The sequence below is a fragment of the Triturus cristatus genome, chromosome 3_2 (genome assembly GCF_964204655.1).
Source record: "Triturus cristatus chromosome 3_2, aTriCri1.1, whole genome shotgun sequence".
NCBI classification, from domain to species: Eukaryota; Metazoa; Chordata; class Amphibia; order Caudata; family Salamandridae; genus Triturus; species Triturus cristatus.
The window spans coordinates 578,877,515-578,904,575 of NC_140584.1; the positions used below are offsets into that span (position 1 = coordinate 578,877,515).

The window sequence follows — 27,061 nt, forward strand, 5'->3', positions numbered from 1 at the left end:
ATGTCTGCCTTAAGGTTCACACGATCATGATATAGTAGGCTCCAGCTGCATGGCTGCACTGCTGGCAATAAGATGGTTTGTGCCGGTGTGTATTGGTTTGGCGTCTGCCCTGCAGTGACACCACCCTGCTGGTCTGTGGAGGAGCGCTTCCAAGGTCTGACCCGCTATAGCATAGTATTTTGCCTTATTGTAGCCCGTGCTCTCTTAATACTTTCTGCACTGCTGAAATTGATCATGTTGTGTTGCTTCCCCAGGATAAGGAGCCGGCAGCACAGCCCCTGAGGATTGATTGTGAAACAAACGAGAACCGCCGCAGTCACCACAAATGTGAGCTCTGCAACAGGATTATCATCGGTGACCATGAGTGGGCAGGTAAGATCTGCTGGGTTCTCTCTAGTGGAGAGAGAAATTCAGCAGGAGCGAAAGGGTTGATGTTTCTTATGGGCGTGTAATGATGACACCATTACTAGAGGGATTTTGTACCTCAAGGTGGGCTGATGCTCACTGGCAGTGATCTGTTAAATCCTGGGCAACCCTTGGCGGGACCATTAGTTGGACCAATTTAAGACACAGGTGATTGCTTGCTCTGGGTCTGAGAGCAGATGGGAAAGCATTAGTTGAGAGAAGGCAGATGTGGTTTGGGCTTTCAACTCCACATTCAGTAAGCGGGACATTCTAAGGTTTTGAAAGTGTTGCGTCAGGACTCTCATCAAATCTAGCTGAAGCAATCCTTCACAAAGTCGTGAAACAGTGGCTCCAAAAAACTCTGATGCACTTGTGTTTTGTAGGCTGGGCCAAAGCACTGCATGTGGAAGTGTGTAAAAGGTACATCAAAATGAGCTGTACAGGCGAACGCAGCAAAGTAAATTTTAACAAAAATCTGATACCTATCAACAAATATATGCCTAAAAGGAGTATATAGTCACCGGAAGTAATAAAATACTTAATTAGACTTAAATTAAAACCCATGTAACTATCAAAACAATCTCCCAAACATCTGCTGTGTGTATGTGTATGAGTAAGCGTTTGAGTGTTCCAGGTAGTAGGTGAGGTGTATGGAGGGTCGCTAAGAATTGTGGCAGGCAGGCTAGCTCAACCCCCTGACGGGGTTTCTATGTTCAGACTATTTTAACAGTTTACAAGGAAGACGGTGCAGTCTGTCTCTTCGTAGCTTGCTTTGATGGGTCCAACCTGGAAACATTGGTTGGCAACTTGCACTGAACATCTGGTTCCACACACTTCCTTTGGCATTGAGCTGAGTTTTTCGCATGTGTGGCAGTGCCGTGGCTCTCTGCATTACCCTACAACGCACAACCAGGGATTGTGTAGGTGTTCAACGACTTTGCAATAGCTTTTTTTTAGCACAAGTTTAGCACGATGCTTTGAGTGGAATGGTTCCCATTTTGACCTTATGCTGGCTCCACTATAGAATAATGCAGTCCATTACCAGGAAGGGTGGGGCCCCTTTCTTCCATCTCTAGGTCACTTCCAGTGTGCATAGTGTCAATGAAGAGAATAAAGAGAGGTGATTCCAATACGATGCCTTTTTCTCAGAGCTCTGACCTACACTGCAGGTGAGTGGTAACAAACACAAGATTTATCCCGTATTTCTTTGCAGTAAGAGGGTACACCATCCAAAAAGGTACCCAAGTCATGGAGAACAAAAAGTGAAGTTTGACCTCTCCTGTTTTATGGAGGTCGTTCTAGAAGTCCACTAAAGTGTCAGTATAGAAAGTACTGATCGCCATGGCACGGGGCTTCTTACTGTATCAGACTTGAGTTCAGAAAATGCCACTCTTCTAAAGCACAGCACATGTATCCAAATGAAAGTTTACACGCCCATTAGGATCTCAGAGGTAGAAATCAGAGTGCCCATTATGCATTCAAACCAGCCTTTCAAAGATAACCTGTCTCTTTCTCCCTTTGGGTCAGGGTGTTACTTTCATCTGCAGTTTACTGGCCCGGTTTCGACCCCGATAAGCACAGCTCACCCTTCGATTATGAGCACATCTCAATGTGGTAGTGCTACTATTAGCTCGTGTTGAGAACTTGTGAATGCGAATTTGTGTCCTGCTTGTAAAGCGTCTGCCTCTTTGCATTTTCGTACTCCCACGTTTTGCTCTTATTACAATCCTTACCACGAAGTTGTGGTTTCACTTTCACACGTGCCGCAGTAGCTGCTGTCATGTGCTGCAGCCCTCTCTCTCTGATACTGCTGTACCCTCTTCCAAACCCAGCCTTCCACCTTTGGCTCTTTGCGGCCCCTTATATCTTTAAGCTGTCTTATTAGCCCCTTTGAAGACCTTGAGTGAGGCACAACAGACACATGCAATACCTGGGTGAATAATTAACTCTCTGTATCATAAATAGGCAGTTTACACGCCTACGCCCACAAACCCACGTAGGAGACTCAAAACCCTGTGGCTGGTATTGAGTCAAACGATTCAGTCATCACGTGTCTGCCCCGATGGGGGCCCCGTGCTCACTGTGCCATAGAACTCAAGCTGCCCCCTACTGACCATGCCCAGGGAGGCTAAATCTGCTCTAGGGTTGCTTAGGTTCCCGATTGAAGGGACCAAGGCTGATGTGCATATGACCGATTTCCTGCTGAAGAGGGATGGTGGGGGAAAATGATTGTCTGGATTGTGGCCCGATTAATTGATGCAATTCAGCCATCTTTTTTTTTTTATTTACTCACTTTAGAATTCTACTACTTGTCTTTGTAGATATACGCACCAATCTTTCTACAATTTACGTATTTTTTAGAACATCTTTACTATGGCTTTCCTGAGTTTTTTTGTGTCATGGGTTTTAGCTCTAATTGCTGACTGTATCAGCAAATATAATTATTGGATTGTACTAAGCCTGGTGCAGTTCATATATACTCTTCCAGTCATTCAGGTTCTTGACATTTTCTTCTGAAATTATTTATTTTGTCATTATTCCTGTAAACTGTGCCATGAAATCTACTCGGGTGCTGAGTTTACTGGAAATTGTGGCGCTATCCGTCAAGATTTGTAGACAGTCAGAGCAATAACAACATAAGTTCTATACCAATTTAGTTGGTCAGCATAGTATCCCCCCTGAGACGCTGAGGTAACCATCTTGAAAACTGTTCACCTGAAAGCGGCCACTGTAGTTGTGCCCATTTGCTTGGGCCCAATGACCTAATTAGACCTGAACTGTTTTTCAAACATTTCCATTAATTAAGTCTCTTTTAGTAACCAAGTTCACAAATTATTGCTACTGTGTACAGATGATGCAAAATATTCTGCACAATTCAGAAGATAGTTTCAAAAAATCTAAAACTTTGATTAATAATTACAGTAAATGTCTTGCACCTCTACTATTGTGATATCGACAATTTTGTTGGGCGGTTTTCGGAGATGCGATGGAAAGTATTCCAAGAAACAAATAAAAATACAGTAAAAGTTTCAGGAGTTTCCAGCTGATTAACTTTATGCCCGCACATGTTCGGCATTGAAAAGGAGGACAGTTAGAACAATGCAGAGAAGCTGCATGTCAAAGCTATTTGTTTTTGCTCTGAGAAACGCAGCTTGGGAACGTGGCATGCTGCTTGACAGTTTTAATGTGGACTGTCACTTGGTTAAGCACCAACTTTGAGTTGTTTCCAATTAAGTGTGCTTTCAGATTCTGCAACCCTCTATATTCCAGTGTGTATTCCACTACTTCTTCAGATGTGTCAATGCCTTGGGGATGTAATCGACTGCATCCTGAAGAAGGTGTCTGGATTTCACTTTTTTCACACGTAAATGCAGAGCGAAATCATCTATTTTCAAGTCTGTATTTATTTGTAAAAATGGAGAAAAAAAGAGGTATTTTCATATCGGATCAACCTGCCACTAAGCCTTATAGACCAATAGTTTGCATATTGACTGCATAGGGATGTCTTCACATGCGGATTAGGTACTCATATCCTTGTGTCTTTACTCTTTGGTCTGCTAGAAGCACCAACCACCACTCACTCCCTCGAAGCAGGACCAACCCACTATTTGTGCTTTGTAAAGTATTAACGATTGTGAGTGATTTCTTTAACAAAAACTTTAATCTTCTAAGTTGTGCTGCTTGTGAACCCACCAGGGGCCATTAGTGTATACTGCTACTTCCTGTCTCTGCAGCGTTTCCTGTGCTGGTGGTGCTTTCCCTGTATAGCTTCTGCACTACTATGCTTCTGCTTAACTTCCTACTGGTTTTCTCGCTCCTGCCTCTGAGCATGTGCATGTTCTTCTGCATCTTTCCAACAGGTAACTGGTGTCCTCTCTTCCCCCTCTAGCTCATATTAAGTCAAAGTCCCACCGCCATCATCTCAAAAAGAGACCGAGGGATCTTGGAGCTGTGGAAATGCAAGACCATCCTAAACTGACAGACGGGGACTACCTCACAACAGAGGCCGGAGACCATGTTGTACTGACAGCTGGATATGACCATACACAAACGCACAGAGAAAACCCTGTACCAGTGGCTGCCAATGACCTGGCATCAACCGTATGAGGTCCTCTCACTCTGACAGCCAGAGACCTCGCACTGATGACCCGGAGATCAACTCAAACAGACCAGCAAAGATCTGCTTTTACTAATTTCTGGCAACTGTTTCTCACAAATGGGTAGTGGTAACAGTAGGAGTAAAAAGTGGAATGGATTGTGAGTTTCTGAAGCAGAGTGGTAGAGGTGTATCTCTGGTAGAGCTGTTGTGGGAGTCAGTGCAATTGTGAACAATCTCTACTCTCAACCCTAGTGTCTGGTATCTCCTCAGCATCATGTTGTAGTAGTCTGAGTGCCTGTGGCATGTTGGGTCTACTGAAAGTGCCAATGACGTTCTTTTCAGAGTGGCAGGGAGAGTGTCTTCTCAGACTGGCGGTGAACATCTCAGTCAGATATGATGACGCTTTCCCTTCAAAGAAATAGTGAAGGATCTCCTTGCAAAGCAGCAGTGGAGGTGGGTCTCCTCTAAATGTGATAACAAGTTGTTCCCCTGTCCGAAGGATTGTAGGGGATGTCACCTCTGAGTGTTAGAAGGGGTGCCTCCTTTCAAGAGCAATATTGAGGGAACCACTAAGGCAGATGGAGCATGTGGGGTGGGGTTGGGAGTAGCATCTCCTCTCATTATTTGTATTTTGGTACAGTAAAGTGGATTTGCTTTTAGCTCAGTTGGGGACATACGCTTTTGCTTGTTTGGCGCTCACTGTAAAGAGCAGGACAGGGTATCTTAAAACGAACTTTCCCCAGTCATCTTGTGCACATTTGCAAATATCTGTGGGCTAACAGAATTAAAACCATAATTTTAATGGAAAACCATGGGATTTAAAGTTTTTTTTGTTTTTTTTATTGTTAAGAGTTGAAAGGCAGTTTTAAAATTATCCTTGCTTTTGGGCAGATTTTGACCTCTTAATAGTGATTCCAGAATGTTCCTCAGACTTTCCTCTGCACAGCAGTGGACTGTGATCCATATGCACTTTACTACAATTCTGATAATGCAAAGATGCTGGCAGCTAATAATAGACCAATCATATAGAGAAACCATCGGCCTTCTGTCTTGTTTCTTGTTTATTTTTTTTTACTCAGCTGTTTTATTTGATCAAAGTGTAGGCCCTTCTCCCCTTTTGCAGAAGTTAATTCCCTTAACATTCTGTTTAGATGGACACTTAAGTGTTTTATAGCTTTGGGTTGCATGTGGAGATTTGTTTATTGGAACTGTGCAAGGAGCCCATTACAGACTCTTTTGGCATGATACTCTGGGAGAGCACCGAAAACCTGCCTCTTACAATTCTTATCAGGCCTGTCGTTTCTTGTTTGTGAGAGGCTGTACCAAACATCATGGGTTGTTTGATTGGATTCTAGCTCTTCCCTTACTCTAGGGTGGAATGCCCTAATGCTAGGTGGGAACGGTTCTGTTGAGTTATTCCAAGTGGAGTTTCCTTCGGGAACTCCTTCTTAACCTCCATTCGCAACTTTTTGGTTATTCAAAGTTGAGTGCCAGCGATTTAATGGGAATTGTGATAGGACAAGACCCAGTCTCTGCTAAAGGGCTGAAAGGTTAGCTGGGCAAGCCCCATTATTGCGTTGGAGCAGCAACTAAAGTGCTAGCTACATTAGCACCTCTCCTGCCAGCAGAACCTTTTCCTTAGAAATAGGAAGATTTATAGGTATAATGCCGTCTAGGAGTAGGAGTTTCTTCAGACATTTTTGCCTCTTCTGAGTTGCTCAGGTACTGCGGTCTGGTCTGCACGCTTTATCCTTAACATGCTGTCCTTCAATTACTGAATGGCACTGGACAACTCATATTTCCGGAGAAGCCACACAAAAGAAGATACTTGCCAAGGAAAAATAACTGGAAGGATTACTGTTCAAGTAAGTGACATTTAACATGATAAATTACAAGAAACGTTCTTTGTTTTTGCCAAAGCAAAGCACTCTTTGTTAAGAAAACAATCTCAAAATGTTAAATATGGTACACTTAAACTGCAGCATGGATTTTGGTTTGCCGAAACAGTAAGAGCAGAGGTACTAGATTTTCCATCTGAGCCGCTAGCGGCCGTTTCCAGTTTGTTGCCTCTGAATCCATCCACATTTTATTAGACTTCCTGATTCTTCATGCTCGTCAGCACTCATACTTCTAAATTTGAGTGTAGGTCTTTCACCTGTGCTCCTACTCCAAGGATGCTCACTAGGTTAATGGATTCTCTGTGATTGAGACAACGCATGAACTCCTCACTATCATTGCAACTAAAAGAGGATGGAGTCCCTGTCTGCTGCCCCTGTGGCACACCTCTACCACCTATAGCATCATGTACACCTTACTTGTTCATTGGGACGTGCCACAGAATCATGCCAGATATTTAGGACAGGTTGCAACAAGTCATTGGTTAATTAGTATCCCTACATAATTTTGCTGTTACAGTGGCATCACTAAATGTTAATTCAAACTCTTGTCCTTACTTCCTCCAGTTAATTTGTCGACACTTGTAGGAATACTGCAAAACAGGCTTGTAGGCTGTTCCGATCCACGTTAAAGCATACTTATCTATCTGACTTTTAACTGTGTTCAATCCATACTTGCTGATTTTGTCCAGAATGTAAAAGCTTTTTTATTTAAAGTGGTATATGCTTTGTAGAGTGGTTAGAAAAGGTGTCTGTTGTTGTTCCTGGTTAGGCTCGCTTACTAGCTGTTCGCTTGATTTAATTAAAACTATATATATATATATATATATATATATATATATATATATATATTATCTACTGGCGGTCGCGCCAGTAGATAGTTATAGTTAGGACCACGTTTCCATAGGAAATCCGCAACATTCTATTTGGAATAACTTTGGCGCCGGTCGATGAATCCTCGCGAAATTTTCAAAATAGGTGGGGCGCTACGCTCCGCTCCTACCCTGAAAGTCTCGGGGGCTGAGAAAAAAGGGGGGTCCCAAAACGCGTTTTTCCCATGCATTTTTCCATAGGACCTTTAGACACAGCTACAGCCCGAATGGCTGAACAGAGTTACTTGAAATTTGGCAGAGAGGTAGTCCTCAGGTCAAGGAAGTGCCTTTTGTAGGTCTGGTGTAAATCTGTTCAGTAGTTCCTGAGAAAATAGCATTTAAATCAATATATATATGTGGGCGGAGCCTAACCACACCTCATCCTGAGATCTGATTGGCTGTCAGCACTTCATCCAAGAAGTGTTGGCAGCCATCTTGGGACCAATATACATGATAGCACCTCATTAAAAAACATTGCAGTTAATAGAAGGTTTTAAGACTTTAGTTACATTCTAAATCATTTGTTGATGGTACCATACTCATTTTAGGAATTGTGGTATGTTCTAAGGTGATTTCACCATGTGAAAAAGCCTTCTGCTGGGATATCATGATTGAGAGAAAAATATTTTCTCATGCTTTTACCACAGAGGTTTGGAAGGTGATCTATAAGCTAAACTGAGAGCTTATTTTCTGTAAATTCACATTATCTTTCTCAGTCATGTGAGAATGAAGTCTGACATTCTCAGTAAAACATGTACATCCAACAAGGGCAGAGACTGTCAGTTGATTCCTTTGTGTTCTACTGCAGCTTTCCAGAGTGTTCCAAAGAACTACTAGAGCGCTAACCGTCCTACTTATGATAAATGTATGGCACACCTGAAGCCATCTTGCTTGGATTAAAGTGGTAACTCTTAAAACATTTAATTTAAAAAGGAACAAAATGAGGGGGTTCATTTTTCCATAAAAAGTATGATTAGTGCTGCAGAAAGAAAAATTAGGGCACATTTTGAGTGACTTCTCAAATCCTCTTCTATTTCATTAAAAAATTCTGACATGCAGACTGAAACATGCACTTTCAATACCAGCAGCAGTTTTCCCTGGTGAGCAGTAGCTTTACTACAGTGATCTAATGAGCAAAAAGAGTGCTAACATTCTGATTTTATGGCAAATGTGTGACACATTTGAATGCCTTCTTGATGGAATCAAAGTAAAAAACAGAAAGTATTTCCTACTGAGGAGACTGCAGTAAATGAGGAAATTAGGAAACTTCATAACAAACAAGTCTCCCAAGATGGCCACCAGAGACAAAAGAGCCCAAATGTAGCCCAAATATCACCCAGATGTAGCCCAAGTATAGCCCAATGACAGAATGTCCAAGAATGTTCTTAAAAACAACTAGAGCACTTACTGTCTTCATTATGACAAAAGTATGGCACACCTGAAGCCATCTTGATTGGAATAAACTGGTAACACTTAAAACATTTAATTTAAAAAGGAACACAATGAGGGGGTTCATTTTGCCATAGAAATTATGATTAATGCTGAAGAAAGAAAATGAGGGCACATTTTGAGTGACTTCTCAAATCCTCTTCTATTTCATTAAAAAATTCTGACATGCAGACTGAAACATGCACTTTTAATACCAGGAGCAGACTTCCATGGTGAACAGTAGTTTTACTACAGTGATCTAATGAGCAACTAGAGTGCTAACATTCAGAATTTATGGCAAATGTGTGACATATCTGAATACCTTCATGATGGAATCAAAGTAAAAAACTGAAAGCATTTCCGACTGAGGAGACTGCAGTACATGAGGAAATTAGGAAACTTCATAACAAATAAATCTCCCAAGATGGCCACCGGAGACAAAAGAGCCCAAAATCACCCAGATATAGCCCAAATATAGCCCAATGACAGAAGTGTGCAAAACACTTATTATTTTGTGTTTTTGCAGTGTTATATAGTGCAGACTTGTCAGGTATTGGAGTGCTTTACATGAGCATTGGTTACATCACACAAGAACAAATTCATTTTGGTTGTAGACATGGGGAGACTAAGTGATTTGACCAGAATCACAGAATGTCGAGCTGAAGCAGAAACTTCAACCTGGTTCCCCAGTTGCAAAGTCTGCAGTTCTGGAAGTAACACCACATCCTCTCCCCTAAGTGCAACATTTAATCAAGTTGTCAACTAGATAAAAAAACATAAAGATAACAAATAAATTAAAAGTGCTTTGTCACTATTTGAAAACTCAGAAAATATGTCCTTATTTTAGTCTTTTAGAGCACTAACCATAATTTTGAAGCCAATAAGACCCTCTCATATATGCAATTTCTAAAGGAATGCTCTAGGTATTACAGTTTTGATTACATTAAGATGATGTCAGGCGTTCCACACTTTTGTAATAAATATAGAATGTTAGCAATCTAGTTGTTCATTAGGATACTGTTGAGAGGCAGAGGCCAGGGGCACGGACTCTGAAAATTGAAGGCAGGTAGGAGGGTGCAAAGGCAACAATTTAACCACACTGAGCAGGCAGGAAGGGCCGTGGAAGCACAACAGACTATGGAGGGCAGTGGAAAGGGGGGCAGGGGCAACAAACCAACAATACAGGACTTGCAAGAGAGGCTGTTGGAGGGAAGATCTATTACGGGTCAAGGAAGCTAGGGGCGGTCCCCAGAGCCCCGGGAGCCACCACAGAACTGAGCAGGAGAGTGAGTCAGGGACAAAAGGGGCACCTTAATTTTAGCCGGGGTGCCTAGGAACGCTTGCTCCAAAAATGAAGAAAACAGACATATGAGACATGGAATTGGAGGCAGAATACAATGGCAGTTTAATGAGAAGATGCAACTTCAAAGAAACCGCAGAATAGAGACATAAAGTACAAAATACAGAATCCAGATAATCATACAGCTGTCATGATATTCTCTGTATCTCAATTAATGGACTGACAGAGAGAGAGAGAAAACACATCTATAAATGCATCATGAGAAACAAGTTAGACCAAGGAAAATGTTACCTAGGGACACTCACATTTACTCTTAGAGCAAGCATTCCTGCAATTACAATACAACATCTTTTAAATGCAAAAGTAAAGAGAACAATGGTTAAAAAATAACATGACATTTCATATAGGTAAAATAGAATAAGATACTTCAAGCAAAGCAGAGCAAGACATTTTAAGCAAAGGAAGACAAGAGCTCCCAGTTCTTGGGGAAAACCTGCACAGCCTGTTAACCTACATACAGACGGCGAGGTTGTCTGTCGATATCTGTGGGTGCTCCCTTTTTATATCATTTTGTGGGCTCCTTTGCACGCTACATCTACCTACGTATGCTACCCAAAAGCTTCGTCTGCAGATTTTACCAGACATTTCGTCATTTACCCACTTAATGCTGACAATGGACTGGGTGAAAAGGTCTGTCTCTCAGGCCAATCGCTTATCGTAAGTTCCATAGAGCAAGCAGAAAATAATGGGTATTCTACAGGAATTCAATATATTCATGTATAAAATCTCCTCAGTTCTCCTAACTTGACGCTCTGCGGTTGCCACTTCCTTAAAAGCGGGAAACCTGCCCAGGAAGCAAGTACCAGTCCAGGATGCAGCCTACTGTATGTCGACAGCTTCAGGGGGATGTTGAACTTTGATACCGAGCACGGAGCACTCGGGTAGGGTGGGGGCTACTAGTTTGGAGCAGAAGGCCTCGCAGACCTGCCTTCAGACTGCTATACACTAAAATTGCAGAGCTATGGTCAATTTAACAAAGAGGCCTACATATTGAACAGAAGGGCCTACACAGGGGTTTTATGCTGGCTGAGTGGTAAGGATGTCTCAGGATAATTATATAGCAACACAGGACCCGCTGGTCAATTTAATACGGCCTACAAATGCGGCTGGCAGGGCAAGGACAAGGGTCTCATACTTCAGGTGTGGACAGAACGGGCCAGGGGCCCCCTGTGATACAAAATCTACCCTCCTTCAAGGCTGTGGCAATGTAATAGACCATTGTGGGCAGAAGGAAGAGGCAATGGTAGTACAACCATACATGCCAACAGACCCGATACAGCCAGGAAACGTCCAATGTTTTTAAGCTCAAATGGGCTTTATTTGATCTGTCTCCTGTCTACAATATCCTCTTTTTCAATGTAACTCAAAGGGGAAAATCAATACCCCAGTTTTTTTTTCAAAATCTCCCTCTTACCAAGTTCAAAATGTTCGCAAGTATGGTACATTGGATCATGAAAGGAAATTGGATAGGGACATGGACTTGGATAACAGAGGACAGGAGAGACATGGAGAGGTGCACCAAACTGACCCTGCAGGGCAGGCATCAGGGTTTGCAGCAGCACAATACACCACACAGGGCATGCAGGACGGGAGTGCAGCACAACAATCCATAGAAAGCAAGAGGGAGGGGACAGGACCATGCACATGGACAACAGAGAACAGAGGGGCAAGAGGCAATGGTAGCTAGCTGACCATAATGGACAGAGAGGAGAGAAAGCTGCAGCATAACAGACCATAAAGGGCAGGGGGGACGGATCAGGGGCATTACAATGGAACAGACAAGCCAGGAGGGAGGGAGTAGGGGTCTGCACATGTAAACATAGGGCTGGGGGCAAGGGGGCAGGGCAGGAGCAGCAAGATAGCCATGGAGGTCAGGCAGGATGGGCACTAGAAGCAAGACACAACATGAAGAGCAACAGTGAGACTGTGATGGCATACACACAGACCATGGAGGGAAGGTGGGAGGGGGTCAGGGGCAGCTAACTGACCACACAGGGAAGGTGGGAGGGGCCATGGCAGCACAGAAGACCATGCATGGCAAGTGGGAGGGTTAGTGGCAGCACAATGGCTATGATGGGCAAGAAGGAGGGTGCAGGGGCATGCACAAAGGACGATGGAGGATAGAAGGGAGGGTCAGGACCTGTGCACAGACAAGAAAGTTCAGGGGAAGGGGCCTCACAACAGACCACACGGGGCAGGCAGGAGGAGCAGTTGCAGCACAACAGACCAGGGAGGGCAGAAGGGTGTGGCAGTACAATGGACCATGTAGGACAGGAGGAAGAGGATAGAGGCATGGCATGTGGACAGGCAGGGTGGAGGTGGCAGGGACAGGTTACAGTCATCTGACAATGCTAGGCAGGTGGGAGGGGAGTGGCAGCTCAACAGAACACTCAGAGTAGATAGGAGTGGCAGGTCCATGGAACATGGTGGGCAAAAAGGATGGAGCAGGGGCATGCACAAAGACATCGGAGGGCAGGGGGAAGGAGAATAGGGGCAGCAAGCTAAGCACAGAGTTTAAGCAGGAGGTCAATGATGGGGCATAGAATTGGGCAATGGAGGGCAGGAGGAGTGGACTGGTACATCATACTAAATTGAGGGCAGTGGCAGCACATCAGACCATGCATGGCAGGAGGGAGGAGGCTAGTCCATGGATTCACACAACAGAGGATAGGGAGGAGGGGGATGGGGCAGCAAGCTAACTGTTCAGAGAAGGCGGGTATTAGAAACTTTATTGTTTTTAAAACATTTTGTCTGTGCAAACTACTTAAAATATGAACAAGTATGCAGCATAATTTCACTTTTATTCAGGAAGAAGACGTTAGTGACTGTGACTCCGGGCTCACTTGGCAAAAACACCCCCTGACCCTCCACCCCCTATCGCAAAATGTAATGCCCGTGAAAAGGGTAGGTGAACACAGTGTTATATAGAACATAGTCCTGAGAGCACGATTGAAAATGAAAACTAGATATAGTGTATGGTATAAACTATGCACCAAAAAGTGTGATATAAGATGAACCAGGCGTGAAATATAATATGCAATACATTGTGCGCAATGACAGATTCATTGGAGAGCGCGAGATAGCACAGGCACTAGCGCGTGCTATGCGATATGCGCCTTGGAGTGTAATATGCACAGGGCAGTGTTGTGTAACCTAACTAGTCTCTAAAGTTGTAATATAAAATATGTGCTGGGGAGTGTAACGTTGCATATGCACTGTGACAAAGATATGGATCCCAAATTGTAATATGTATGGCATAGCACTGTGCGTTATAACATAGGCATCGAGGAAGGCACGTTAGATGGGGCAATATAACCCGTGCGAAGACTAGTGTGGCATGACATTTTCACGGGGTGGTGTTACAGTGCACATGGGCTAGAGAGTGTCATAGCATATGCACTAGCTAGTGGAATACAATACAGAGGTGTGTGGCACTCGGCAGGCAATGGTGGGTGTAACACAGCATTGGGCTCTGTCAGGAGCGCGCTGTGACTCGCAAGTGATGTTCGTCCCCTTTCCAGAGAGTAAAATAAAAAGTATTACACATCCGGCAGTGGATGTGTGTTTTATTAACTGTGAGGGGGGTTTCTTGCATAGTTTTGGTCGAATTTTTGTCGAATCCCCTTTGAATGGCTTGGTGTGCATGTGTATTAAATGTGCCCGTCAATAGCTACCCATGTTTGTATAAATAAACGACAAGGGTGTCTACCGGGATTAGGCACGGTAGAGCATCAGACATGTCAGAGCTTCACTAGTGGTGTAAATACATTCCACGTGGATTAATTGCATGCATAGTCGCCTTTTAATGAATATCACGCAAATCGTCATGGTGATAGGTACGTACGGTTTGTCCAGCATGTCCTAGGTGTGTCTATAAATATATATTTTTTAAAAATAATAAAAAACAGTGGCCGGCCCTGGGGATTGGGGTCAAAAAAATATAATTAGGAGACAGGCCCTGGGGGATGGGGTCATCAGGGCCAATAAATTAGAATAAGAAGGGGAACCACACAGCCCCCCTTCTTAAAAAAATAAAATAAATAAAAGACTGGCATCGTCCCGGAGGCCATGCCCCCTCCATGCAGCACTCTGCAAACGCGCCCCCAACAGGCATCTCCAGTATGCGCCAGGGAGCTGCGCTGCAGACAGGTGTTCTGAGGCCAAGCCCCTTTTTACACCTCTCTGCAACGCAGCTCTGTGGCGCTTACTGGAGGTACCTAGTGGTCTAGTGTGACCCTAGGGACCGTTAGGATTCAAGGGGACTTAATCTCTCAACTTAGAACAGCCACAGGGCGCGTTTACACAGTGGTGAAGGGAGGGGACGGGGCCTGAGGTGACGTGTGCAAACACGCACCATGGCACGTTTTAAATTGGGGATATAATTTCCCTTCAATACTGAGGGCCCCTGGGGGCTAACTAGCCCACCAAGTGCTTCCAGTAAGCGCCACTGAGCTGCATTGCAGAGAGGTTGTCCAGGCCGTGCCACTTTTTACACCTCTCTGCAACGCAGCTCTGTGGCACTTACTGGAGGTACCTAGTGGGCTAGTTGGACCCTAGGGACCCTCAGGACTCAAATGAACTTAATCTCCCAACTAAAAACGGACACAGGGCGTGTTTACACAATGGTGAAAGGAGGGGACGGGGCCTGAGTTAACGTGTGCAAAAACGCCCTGTGGCCTGTTTTAAGAGGTAGTTTTAATCCCCATGCCCTATTATATACTAGGGGCTTATAGAGGAGGTAAGGCTAATCACAGGGGGACCCCAACGCATAATGTTCCCTAGTGTATGTAGGTGTTTTCACTGTATTCTAAGTGTCTTTTAACATAGCACTGGCTCTAGGACTGGTTAGTCAGACTCAGTTACCACCAGTATCCGTCTGAAAAAGTTGAGGGTACAGGATGATTTTGCAACAAGGCTTCTTTCTGCTCTTCTTTTTGTTCTTTCTGCACGTTATCCTTCTTCCTGCACTTATCTTCGTATTTGAGGACTTCTGTTGCTTCTTTCTGCACTTCCTTTGTTTCTTTCTGTGCATTTTTTCTTCTTTCTTCACATGTCCTATCTCTGTAGGCATAGTTAGAAATTAGCATTTAAAAAACCTTTGAAATTAACAGAAAAAACCATAGGTTTCAGGCACGTTATAGTTAGGAATTAGCATTTAAAAAACCTCAGAAATTCACTGAAAAAACCATAGGTTTCAGGGGTGTTATAGTTAGCTGGACTTTTCACTTGTACAAAACCATTGAAATTCCCCCGTTATAGTTAGTTCAGCTAACTATAACTCGCTCGCCCGCAATGCACTGCTGATGACGTCACATATTACATCACTCATGACATGGTCAGTGACATCACTCATGACATCACTGATGACATCTCAAATGACATCACTGATGACATCACTGATGACATCATCCAGTGAATGTGTGTTATTCTGAAAATTAAATATGTTTTATATATGTATATCTCAAGGTCGATGGAAGAATAAATGGGTATATAAGTGTCTAAATAGATGATTTGTTTTTGAAAAATTGATTGTGTAACTGACTGATTAAGTGTATCATAGTGAATACATGGCTTAGTGAGTAATGTTTAAATATGTAAATATCTGTATCAGTCTCTCACTTTGTGTATAAGTGGCTGCATGGGTTGGTGAGTAGCTACATGGGTGTCTACATAGGTTATTAGTTGGTTTTTTGAGTATCAGTCTGAGTGTCTGCATGGTTCGGTGGGGGGTATTACGTAGTGCATAGGTGCATGAATGAGTGACTCACTGTATGTGTTGAACACAGTATGTGTGCAGGACTGTATGGGTGGATGAGTGTGTGTATGGGTGTGTTAGTGAGTGAATGACTGTCTCAATAGTGTCTTTATGAGTAACTACATATGTTTTAAACTAGTATATGTGACTATTGGTGTATATATGTGAGTATATGTGAGAGTGAGAGATTGAAAGAGTTCCTGTATGAATAAGTATGTGTTTCTATAAGTGATTGTTTAAAAGACTAAGTATGTGTAAGTTTCTGTAGAAGTAAGTGTGGTGGTGTGTGTATAACTGTATATGCAAGTAAATGTATGTTTGATTCTTTATTAGCACGAGTGACTATGTGTGTGAGTAACTCTATGGATGAGTGGCATTGTGTAACAGGATGTATAGGTGTATGAGTACATATGATGAGTGAGTACATGTATGAGTGACTGTATTGGACTGTTGGTGAATGAGTGGATGTGTATGTGGATCTTAGAATTACTGAAGAGGTTGTTGTAACTGGTATTGGTATGTCCATTGTTTTGAAAATTTTAGTCTCTATTTTTGAATGTGTGTAGCAAAGGTTATATTAGGGTGAGAGGAGGTCTGCCACTCTATCACAAGGATGATGTCATCAGTGATGTCATCAGTGATGTCATTTGAGATGTCATCAGTGATGTCATGAGTGATGTCACTGACCATGTCATGAGTGATGTAATATGTGACGTCATCAGCAGTGCATTGCGGGCGCGCGAGTTATAGTTAGCTGAACTAACTATAACGGGGGAATTTCAATGGTTTTGTACAAGTGAAAAGTCCAGCTAACTATAACACCCCTGAAACCTATGGTTTTTTCAGTGAATATATATATATATATATATTCCACAAAACCTTTTTTCAGATGGATTCTGATGCAACACGAATCCGAAAGCAGGAACGGACACCTCTTGTTTGGTGCAATTTTGTTTTATTAGATGCGCTGTGCCGCTATGACACGTTTCGGTCCCCCAAGACCTTGATCACATGATGCGCTGACAATACTTCCCCAAATTTAAAGTGCTAGTGCAAATGAACATAAACAACAGACGTTCCTATTGGAAACGACATTAAGCAGCTATTTTTGTTAATACATATGTAAACATTGGTCACTGTGCAAAAGGGCTACATGTGCAAAACAATGCGTTTTATAAATAGGTCTTTAAAATTAATAAATATTAATATAAAAACCGTTCTTTTATATATATATATAAAAACGCACAAAAGGTCAGAATGTCATGCGGCGAACAGGAGTATAAATGTTCAATACTGCACATTGTTTATCAATCAATTGTGCTACATACTTAAAATTCCTCATATTAACAGATCGCAGATACAATCCTTTTTATACTTGCACACAATAATTCATGCTTAATGCAAAAGAAAAAAATATCCTGTATGTGTATAATGTATCCGCTATAAATCTTATATTGGTTTTTTTGCCAATTACTCTGTTTGCCTCCCAGAATAAAAGATATACCTCTGGATTAGTCACCTTTGGACCTATATGTCATGCTTAAAATGGTCTGTTGATTACTTATGCTTGCTAATTATTTTAAGTGCTCACCCTGGTGTGCTGTATCTTATCTCATTATGTTATTCTTTTTACCAATTAATTAATAGGGAAAGTGATTCATAGTTTGGGAAAAATGCGGAGTCAGCTCGTATTACATATAAAATGTAAATTTTAGCCAGGGGATGCTGTAAGTTTGTACTGAAAACTACTAAAGGATTAAAATATCAGTATTAATGTTGTACTTGTAAAGCTCTATTTAATCCAGCCATGTATACAAGTCTTCCGTTGCATTAAGCCCATGTGGGCTTTTGCTATCCATTTCCAAAATATATTTTGTCTCCAATTTGCGTAATAGTGCTTCCCTATCACTGCCTCTTCTCAGAGGTGGAATGGTGTCTATGACAAAATATTTCATTTGGGATGCATCATTGTTGTGCACCTCATTAAAATGGCGAGCTACAGGATAATTTGTGTCCTTGTTCGAGATCGCTCGCAAATGTTGGAGGATCCGCTTGTGGACTTGCAGTTTGGTGCTCCCCACATACTGCAGCCCACACAGACACTCCAAAATGTAGATAGCATAATCAGATTTGCAGGTGATCACTTTGCCTATTTTAGTTGGTTTACTGTCAAATGCTGTCTGGAATGTGGTTTTGCTGATTCCCTGCTTACAAGCCTTACATGTTGCACATTTTATAAAACCTTTTCTGCTACTGACCAAAAAGTCACTTGTTGATGGTGCTTTTCTGTATGTTATCGTGGGTCGAGTAGCTAGGACTGGGCCCAATGTAGGATCACTACTTAGCATATACCAATTGCTATTGATGATTTTACTTAAACTATCCTTTTGTTTGGTGTAAGTCAGGATTAGTCTTGGGCTGCTAGTTTCTGATGTTGTTTCTCTATGTTCTAGTGTCCTATTTCTGCGCGGAGGTTTGGTCAGAAGTTCATCTCTCGATAAGGTTCTGGTTTTATTTATCGCTGTATCAATTGTTTGTTCAGTATACCCTCTCTCCAAAAATATTTTTTTACTTTCTAATTGTGCCTCCCTAAAATCTTTCTCGGTGCTACATATCTGTTTAATCCTAAGCATTTCTCCATATGGGATGCTGTTTATGGTATGTCTAGGATGAAAGCTGGAAGAGTGAAGGGTGGTGTTGCCTGCTGTGGGCTTTCGATGTAGCTTAGTGTGTAACTGCATTTCTGATATGTACACTTCTACATCTAAAAAACAGATGCTCTCTTTACTGACATCAAAAGTAAAATGCAAGTTGAGTTCATTGTTTTTAATTTGTTCAACAAACATTCGTGCACTCTGTTCTGAACCGCGCCATACGACAAATAAATAGTCAATATAACGCATCCAAACAAAGATGTTGTTTGAAAGGACATCAATGAACTTTACATTCAGTATGAGTTCTTCCCACCACCCCATATGGAGGCAAGCGTAACTAGGCGAAAAGCTTGCCCCCATAGCTACTCCTCTTGTCTGATGGTATACTTGTTGGTTAAACAAAAAATAGTTAATATTTAGGCAGATATATATATAATATATACATTTTTTTATTTCTTTCTTTTGCATGAATGTTCTATATTGTTGTATTTTTTGTTAGGAATTAAATTATGCTCCTCTTGTGAGGACCATTTTTCCTCAGCCTCCTACTGAGTAGAAAGCATGCGTTTTCAGGGTCGTTTCCTGTTTATGCCAGAATTAGTTGTGCTAATCTGGCGGGGTATTCTCACTTACAGAGAGACAAGTTACCTCAAGCTTTGAGTGCCATCAGTCGAAACTTGAGTTTTATGAGGGGAGTGACTCCTAACCTAGAGCCTGAAAATTACATCGTAAAATTCTGTAAACTGTCAGTTAAGGCCCTTTTCCGTCTACAAGTTAAATCCCCGATTACCTCATTGCAATGGCCATGGTATTAATCAAGAGCACCGACATCAGCCAGCCAGTATTATTTGAATTTACATTCATGTAAACAAATAAAACTATATTAGCCGAAGACACACAGTGGTGTTTGGGTACAATCTGTAAAGTAATATGCCCTTAATTGTCTGTCCTCCATCATGGGATTTTTAATATTCATGAACACTGGAATTATTGCACTTGTGTACTTGCTCCTGACTCAACGTTTCATATATGACATTGATACGCTTTTAGGTCTGTCCAATTGTAAATAGAATTTGACTCCAAATAAATTTGTGCAAAAAGCATATCCCAATTTTCTCCCAAAAAGATTAAAAAACAAAGTTTTAACAGTGCTCCTTTAAGCAATCCAAATGCTGCTCCACTAGTCTCACAATGCACCACTCATTAATTTAATTTTTCTGCTTTGAGAGGCAATTGTCTATGAACTGAGCTGGCCTCTTTAGGCCTGTATTCAACATTAAATTGTTTTTGGATGAAAGGTTTTTTTTGTTGGTGATTTATTTGAATGTCTGTCCACTTAACCACTGTCCTGGATATTTGTTCTGATGGAAGTCTTGAAAGGACCAACACATTCTGTGTGCTTTGTCTTCCAGATTCTTGCACCATTGAGGAGTGTGCTGTACGCCCTGACAAGGTTGAAAGACTAAGATGGAGTTCATCTCAGGTCTAAGCTGGCCCCTCAAGGTTACTGAAATGTACCTTCCAGCTCAGGAGCTGACTCCGGCTAAAGAGAAATGTGTGGTTATTCTACAGCTCAGAATTATGTGCAATTCAATATATCAATATGTTGGGACCCCTCCGAGAAGCTGGGGGAGCAGTTATTCCTGCTCTTTTTCGACATTTTGACAGTGTTAGATTATCTCTTTCACTGTTGAGGTGTTTCTTGACTTGAAAAGCTTCATTACCTTGATCTTCACCTTTGAGAGCCTGGATACTGAAGCATCTTACTCCATTGAGCAGTCACTCAACCTTGAGAACAGTCCCTGCACCCAGACTAATGTCAGAGTTCATAAATTGGAAGAAACAAAATAGTCTCCCAAACATCTGAGCTTGAGAACTCATATACAGAGATCCCAAATGCACCACCTCCATTTCCCCCTAGAGGATTGACTCACACAGCAGCTCAACAGATATAACTCATAATGGTAACTTAACCACTCCACATAATGGTGCCTCCTCCACAATGGAGTATTAGGGCAGTAGCCTTAGTTTCCTTCGGGAAAAAACACACAGGCGCAGTATCTCCATACAAAAATATTTTTCATGGACACCTGCAACTTTCTGGATCTAGTTCAGACATTTCACAGCCAAGTTGCAGTTCTGGGACTGGATCAGCAGCATCTCCTCAGTTTGCTGAATTTAATAGACTCTATGGTTGGTGCTATTGTGACCATATAGGTGGTCAATAACAGAATTGTGAGGATGTTAAATACTGATACTTTCCCAGGCTCCTTAAAGCCACAATGAAGGTGTTCCTTATACCATTCTCTCAGAGCTTCAGAATCGAGCAAGGACATTCAATTCAATTATTCAGACGACAACCCCTTGTTTTTGGAGAATCCCCACCCTGCAGATTCTCGAATTGTTTCAACTGTTGGCAAGATGTTCTGTTTATCAAGTTTGTTGGGTTGACTTTCAATCCTCTACAAGAGCAAGGTTCCTTCAGGTGGCTAGTACCACAGTCACTAGAACCTTCCCTGCTGGAATTCCATCGATCATTCTACAGGTCCTCTTCAAAGGAATTGCAGGAAGGAATGTAATAGATCCTAAGGGAAGAGGATGATTACTCTGTTTTAGTTGACCCAGTTGCTGAGCAGTCGGTGCACGGTTATTGATTTTGTTCCTGAGGTTATGTTATGCAGATTTTTAGAGCCCACTATCACCCGGGAGGGTATCCTGGCACTTCTCTTGGTTGCACTGTAATTTGCTAACCCCTAATACACAGTAAAACATGCCAGATGTATTTTTCTGTGGAGACGTGCTTTGTCATGCACATGAGGTCCAGAAAATGAAAAAACTAAGTAGAAGATGAAGTGGGTCGAATTGGAGGAGGCCCAGCTCACGGTGTAGACGTTTCTCCCACTAATAGGTTTAGAAACACAGAGGTCACAGCATCGCGAAAAGCCTGGCTGCTCACAGCTAAAACAGAAACTGTCACAAGTATGGTATGAATTGCTGCATAACTTTTTTTTGTAATCACAGTTGTAGAAATGACCATTTTTTTTTTTCTGTGGTGTACCCCCAGATTTTTGCCTTGACTATTTTTGATGGCTATAGAATTCTGAGAACTTCACCCCTTCTAACCAGAAGTAAAGTGTATGTGCTCTTCCTTTCAATGTGATGAAATTGGTAAATACATCATTCATATAAGTCGCTAGTATTTGATACAAAATGTACGATGGGGTCTGTAATTTAAATGTCACTAGTGGACTTCAGCACCTATTGTGACCATCTGCCAAATTGACAGGTTAAAACATGGATTTAGGACTACCCTATGTAGTCTGACTGGGCAAAACTGCAGTTCAACCTGTCAAACCCTTCTGATTGGGCAAAACCTCAATTTTAAATATTACTAGACACCCAAAAGCTAGTTTTCACTGTGAAAAACCTAGCTGTCTATGTAGAAACCCAGCGTGCAAATTACAAATCCTAATACTGTATCTCAGTAATGGGATTAGCTAGAAAAATGAACAACTATTTTAACAGTTGTTAAAAATCCAATGCAATGGTGCAGTCTGATTTTTAAAACATTTTAGGGAAGAGTAACTTTTAGAAAGTTAAATTTTCCCTGCCTTAAGTTCATGGAGGCTAAAATTGCTCTCCCACTTCTGCTAGCCAGTATTGGAATAATTGTGAAAAAGGTGTGAATTGCCTCCCCCGTGCCATTCATAAATGTGGCTTCTCCATTTCTGAACACTGCTGTACATGAGGAAGATTAGAAGAGTACAGAACCTGCTGCCTGCTACCCAAGAAGAGCCCTGAAGGATTGGGCCTACTCTCTCTTGTACCCAAGACATAGAAGTGGGCTCCCATGATCAAGAGGCTGACCTCTCGGTAATCCCTGAGGTCTTGAAGGACTTTAGAAGTGTATTCCTGTGGTGGATTGGGACTTAAAGTACTAAAGTCAGAAGACATAGTCCTGGTTGAACTTGGTCACTGTATTGACCCACTTTCCCTTGCGGTCAGCATCAAATTGCACCTATGTCTTAGTCTACCGCAACCATTGACTATCATTGGTACTTTATGCCTCTTGTTGCTGTTCCTACTCAAACCTTTAAAAAAGTGAGTATCCCTTTCCCCTTATTGGAATTTTGTCATATTGTTCTCATTTTGTTCATTACATTTTACACTAGTTTTCTAATGTGGTTTGGGATTTTCATTGTTTTTTATTTCTACTTTTTTTGGGATTCTGCATAAATACTTTACACATTGCCCTAAGTTAAGCCTTTCTGACTGTGCCATAGTTACCAGGGGGTTGAGCCTCTGTGACTTTGAGGGTTCACCCTTAAAAAGGTTGTGATGGTTACTTGAGCAGGGTAGTCACCCACCCAAAATAATCCAATTTCTTACAATTATCATTACAAAGGCAAAACTGTACTACTTTTTTAAAATCAATGCTAAAACCTCATGTTTTGGAATTCCGTGCTAACCAGTCAGGTTATAGAAACTTCTCCTGAAATGCTGGTATAGGATGGATTTCTCTTTTATAGAGAGTGTTGGGCAAAAATTTCAATGTCAAGAGAAATTCACTGTCTATATTCTTCACTAAGAAAAACAACATTAATGAAGGAATTTGTCCAGATAATTAGCACAAAGTCCGCAGGAGTAGTGATCAGTTGACACTGGCCTTTGATGCAAAATCTCAAACACAGCAACGGTTAAACAAGCTAAGCGGACAACTCTTGAAAGAGCATGACTACGTGCTGATTATGCTTGAGGATTTCTGCAGCCACACACAATTTGTTGAGAACTCCTGTTCAGGCTTCTAGAGTGCAGTCTGTGAAACAGGTTTGTCTATTTCATAGACTGATCAGAAGCTATCTGTATGCCTTTTCCCTAATTGCTCTCCTCTTGAAGGTGACAAAGTTGAAGCAGCACAGATCCGTATTGCTCTCCTCTGGCTACACTAGACCTCCTAATTCTTCTTTCACAAGAACCTGCAGGCTGAATTTCCAAACAAGAATGTTAGGAAGCAATCATAACTGGATGTTTCCTTCACTGAGCTGCACTGCCTTGCTCTTGCGTGCCTCAGACAATTGATTTGCATTTGAAGTGTCCTTCAGCAAACATATACATCTTCAAGTGCAAGGGAATATTACATTTGTTGCAGCCACAGGTTGATCCACGGATATGTTAGGAATAGAATAAACCAGCTTATCTTCTCTATTTATTGTAAGTGTCCTTCTCAGGAGTCTTTTTTTTTCCTCCATTTAAGTGATTAAAAGTTATTGGAAGTCTAGGAAGCCTGTTTGTTTAGGGTTAAATACTATCTCAATGGAAATTACAACTCAGAACCCTACATTCAAACCAATTCATGTGTTGAACCTGCAGTACGTCCTGAAATTCAGCTCGCTTCGGTTAGGTTGAGGCTTTGTGTGACCATGATGTACACGGTACTCTTAAATACTCATCCAAAAGTCATATCAGATTTTTACTTTAAACAGACCTTTTAATGCCGACTTTCTTCCTGAATCTGACCAGTTCAGCAGAAAGCTCTTTTTATAATAACAAAAAACAAAACCTCTGATTTGTTTGGTTTGTAAAACTAAAGGGATAGGTACATCAAAACAGCTGTTTGAATTATGAATATAACCACACTATAGTTCATCTAAAAAAAAAAAAAAAAAAAAAAAGAAGCTTACATACACTTCTTTTCCTGGGGAAACAGAACACCTATATGACACGGGGCAATGCAGCTACCTCACTCTCAAAAACATGCAAAGAAACCACTGCTAGCTCGGCCACCACAACTTTGTAAAACTTTACAGCTTTGATTATAACTATAACTAAGCTCATAAGGTTTCATACCTCTTTTACCCACATACTGAGTAAAGGGAATGGATGATATTGTATTCTAATATTTATGAATAGCAGTGCAAATGGCATGATGGAAAATAAGTGACCTGTTCTTAGTTTCGCCCATGAGTATCTCCTAAGACTACATGACCCTACGATGCATTCTAGGGCTGTGGAGAACTGAGATCCGTTACAATGTAAAAATTGTATGTAAGTGGGATGTGTGTATGCTTTAGTTTTTGGTTTTGTTTATCTCTATTGGGGATAATTGGAGTGGACATTTCAGACAAACGTATTTAATAGTGTAATCTCTTTTTTCCAGTTGCCTCAATTATGTAATATATTGCAAAGATGTTTATGTAAAAATACTTTACAAATGTAAAAATGTTCTAAGTGTTCTCTATTTCCACACCTTGGTTGGGGGTGTTTTTATGTTTATCAGTTCAAGGATGAAGTCCATGGTGGAGAAAGTAAGACTCTTTTCCTTTATTTGTCTAGTATGTTTCTAAAAGATTTGAAAAAAAAATACTTTGTGTCAGATAATACATAAAATGATCTAATTGTTTCTGAAGATTTTTTGACTGTTGTAGTTGCCACTTGGGCTATACAGGGCTGTCATTTGGAGGTTGCGCCATTACCGTTTTCTTAGTACTTTTGTGCTTTACTCCTTTGTTGAGTTTGAATATTGTCTACACTTATCTCTCTACCTGTGTGATCCTGTCTAAAATGTACGGTGGAATTCTCGGGGTGTTACCTTCTCTTACTTCCTGTGAGTCTTTCTTTGCCATTACTCTCCTAAGCATTTACCAAGAGGAAGATTGTTGCACAAACTGTGCCAAGGTGAGAAGCCTCTCCAATTCTTATAGCTAGTATGCTTGTACTGTCAGAAAACTGAGGTTCAGAGTGCCATGCTAACTACCCTTTCGATAATAGGTCTTCAGCTTTCCCCTCAGATCTGCTGAGCTTGTTTAACACTGAGTTTGATGTACCACACATGACATTGCACTCTGTCATGGTTACCCAAGACTCCAGCGAAGAGTTTTTAACAGAATACTGAGAGAGAAGATGATTTACACCAAGATCACACCGACAGACTCTTACAAAACCGGAAAAATTAGCATTGCCTACGCTGGGTCCTATGATTATGGCATCAGATGTGTGGCGCCTCAAGCGTAAGATGGTGCACAAGTCGTCAAAGAACATTGTCAGTGAGTGTGAATTCAGTCAGTGAGCATTAGCATTTGCATTTCTACCTCCTAAAAACCCCATATTTCTCACTTTATTCACCGGAATCAAATGAGACCCTGTTAGGGGCTTATCACCTATTCAAGCTGTATATTGTTGGACTCTCCATAAGTGTGTGGGATTTTGGAGAAAAGCGTACTCTGAGGCCTGTACTGGAGAAGTTTTAAGAAAATAACGTTTTTACTCTGCTTTTTTCTCAAATGAATTGCATTCCTAAGAAATTGAGTCTATGCTTGTAAAGCGTTCTCAGAAGTCCTTTTTGTCCAGGATCATATAAATTCCTTTTCTGATCTCGCCTGTGACAGCGCATGCATTACATGTGCTTTCACTTGCACAAGATATTGTATGCAACAGGGTTTTTTTGCAGCATGCACATTGCCTAACATTCACTTGCTGCCTTCTAATTGGCCAGCGCGTTCTGGTTTTACTGTGTCTTCTTTCGGCTGGGCCATGGACCAAGTACTGATTGCTTCAGCTTGATTGCTGTCTTTCCGCTGATGGCGTTGTGATGAGGTACTACTTTTCTTTTTTCTTCTTCCCTGTCGACCTTGTTGAACATCTTGCCATTTGTAGCTGTGTTTTACTATGAGACACACACTGGAAAGAAGCACTTTTCTCCTTTGAAATGAATTTTTATTGTGACAATAGATGTAATCTGCCTCCAAATGTATTTTCATTGAGACAGTCATGAACACAATTGCTTTCATTGTAATAGGATTTTTTTGCCCAGTTACATTTTTCTTTTCTATTCCGTGGATCAAGATAACGGAGTGTGTTCTGCCTAAACAGGCATTGGCAAAGCCGATATGTCTTACATGTTAGACAACTGGCTCCGCGGTTGCCTGTGTTCCTGCTGTGCAGCATGGGCATTGCTGACTTTGAGAATGATTTGAAGACTTGCTGTAGAGCAGGTTGGCTGTTGTGTAGCATGGCTAAAAATAATAATTTAAATAAACTATGATGCATCTGGCGCTAATGCACCTTTAAAGAAAAAAGTGCAAGCATTTGCGCTGCTATACAACATGGCTACAAAACATTGCCAATTACAGTAGCTCTCATAGCAGAGAGCTATACTATACGCTAGTTTATCTATACCACAGTGACTATATTGACTATATCCTAGTACTAGCTCTGTACACCGTAGTGCCTATGGCTTACCTGTACTGTAGTACTCCTACCACTCCCTGTACTTTAGTGCCTACACTCTAGTACCTCTTCTCAGAACCCAGGTCCTCCACCTTACCTATGATATTGGTAGGGGCCGATAACGTAGTACATTAACCACCACCTGAAAACTAAAACCTCTACCCTTCGTTATAACCTGGAACTCTTACTCATACGTTTGATCAGTTGGGCATTACTGTCTGAGGCGTCGCACAACTGCCTGTAGCTCTTCCATGCAAATTAATGTTTGAAAGGTCTCTGGGCAGCGTATTGTGGTCACAGTTTACAGTATGGTGAATAGCCATCTTAAACTACTAAAGACAGTTTTTAACAAGAACAACCTATACAG

General features: G+C 41.6%; 1 protein-coding gene across 4 annotated transcripts in view; it reads left to right on the forward strand.

The window, feature by feature from the left end:
- TRIT1 (tRNA isopentenyltransferase 1) overlaps nt 1-24,143 on the forward strand; it is a 181,590-nt gene extending 157,447 nt beyond the window's left edge. For all 4 annotated transcript variants that reach the window (XM_085648343.1, XM_085648342.1, XM_085648341.1 and 1 more), the window contains 3 exons: nt 255-372; nt 4,295-6,369; nt 19,881-24,143. In XM_085648343.1, the coding sequence (XP_085504469.1) occupies nt 255-372; nt 4,295-4,512 (336 nt within the window). In that variant the 3' untranslated portion in view covers nt 4,513-6,369; nt 19,881-24,143. The remainder of the gene's footprint in view (nt 1-254; nt 373-4,294; nt 6,370-19,880) is intronic.
- Nucleotides 24,144-27,061: the final 2,918 nt, after the last annotated feature.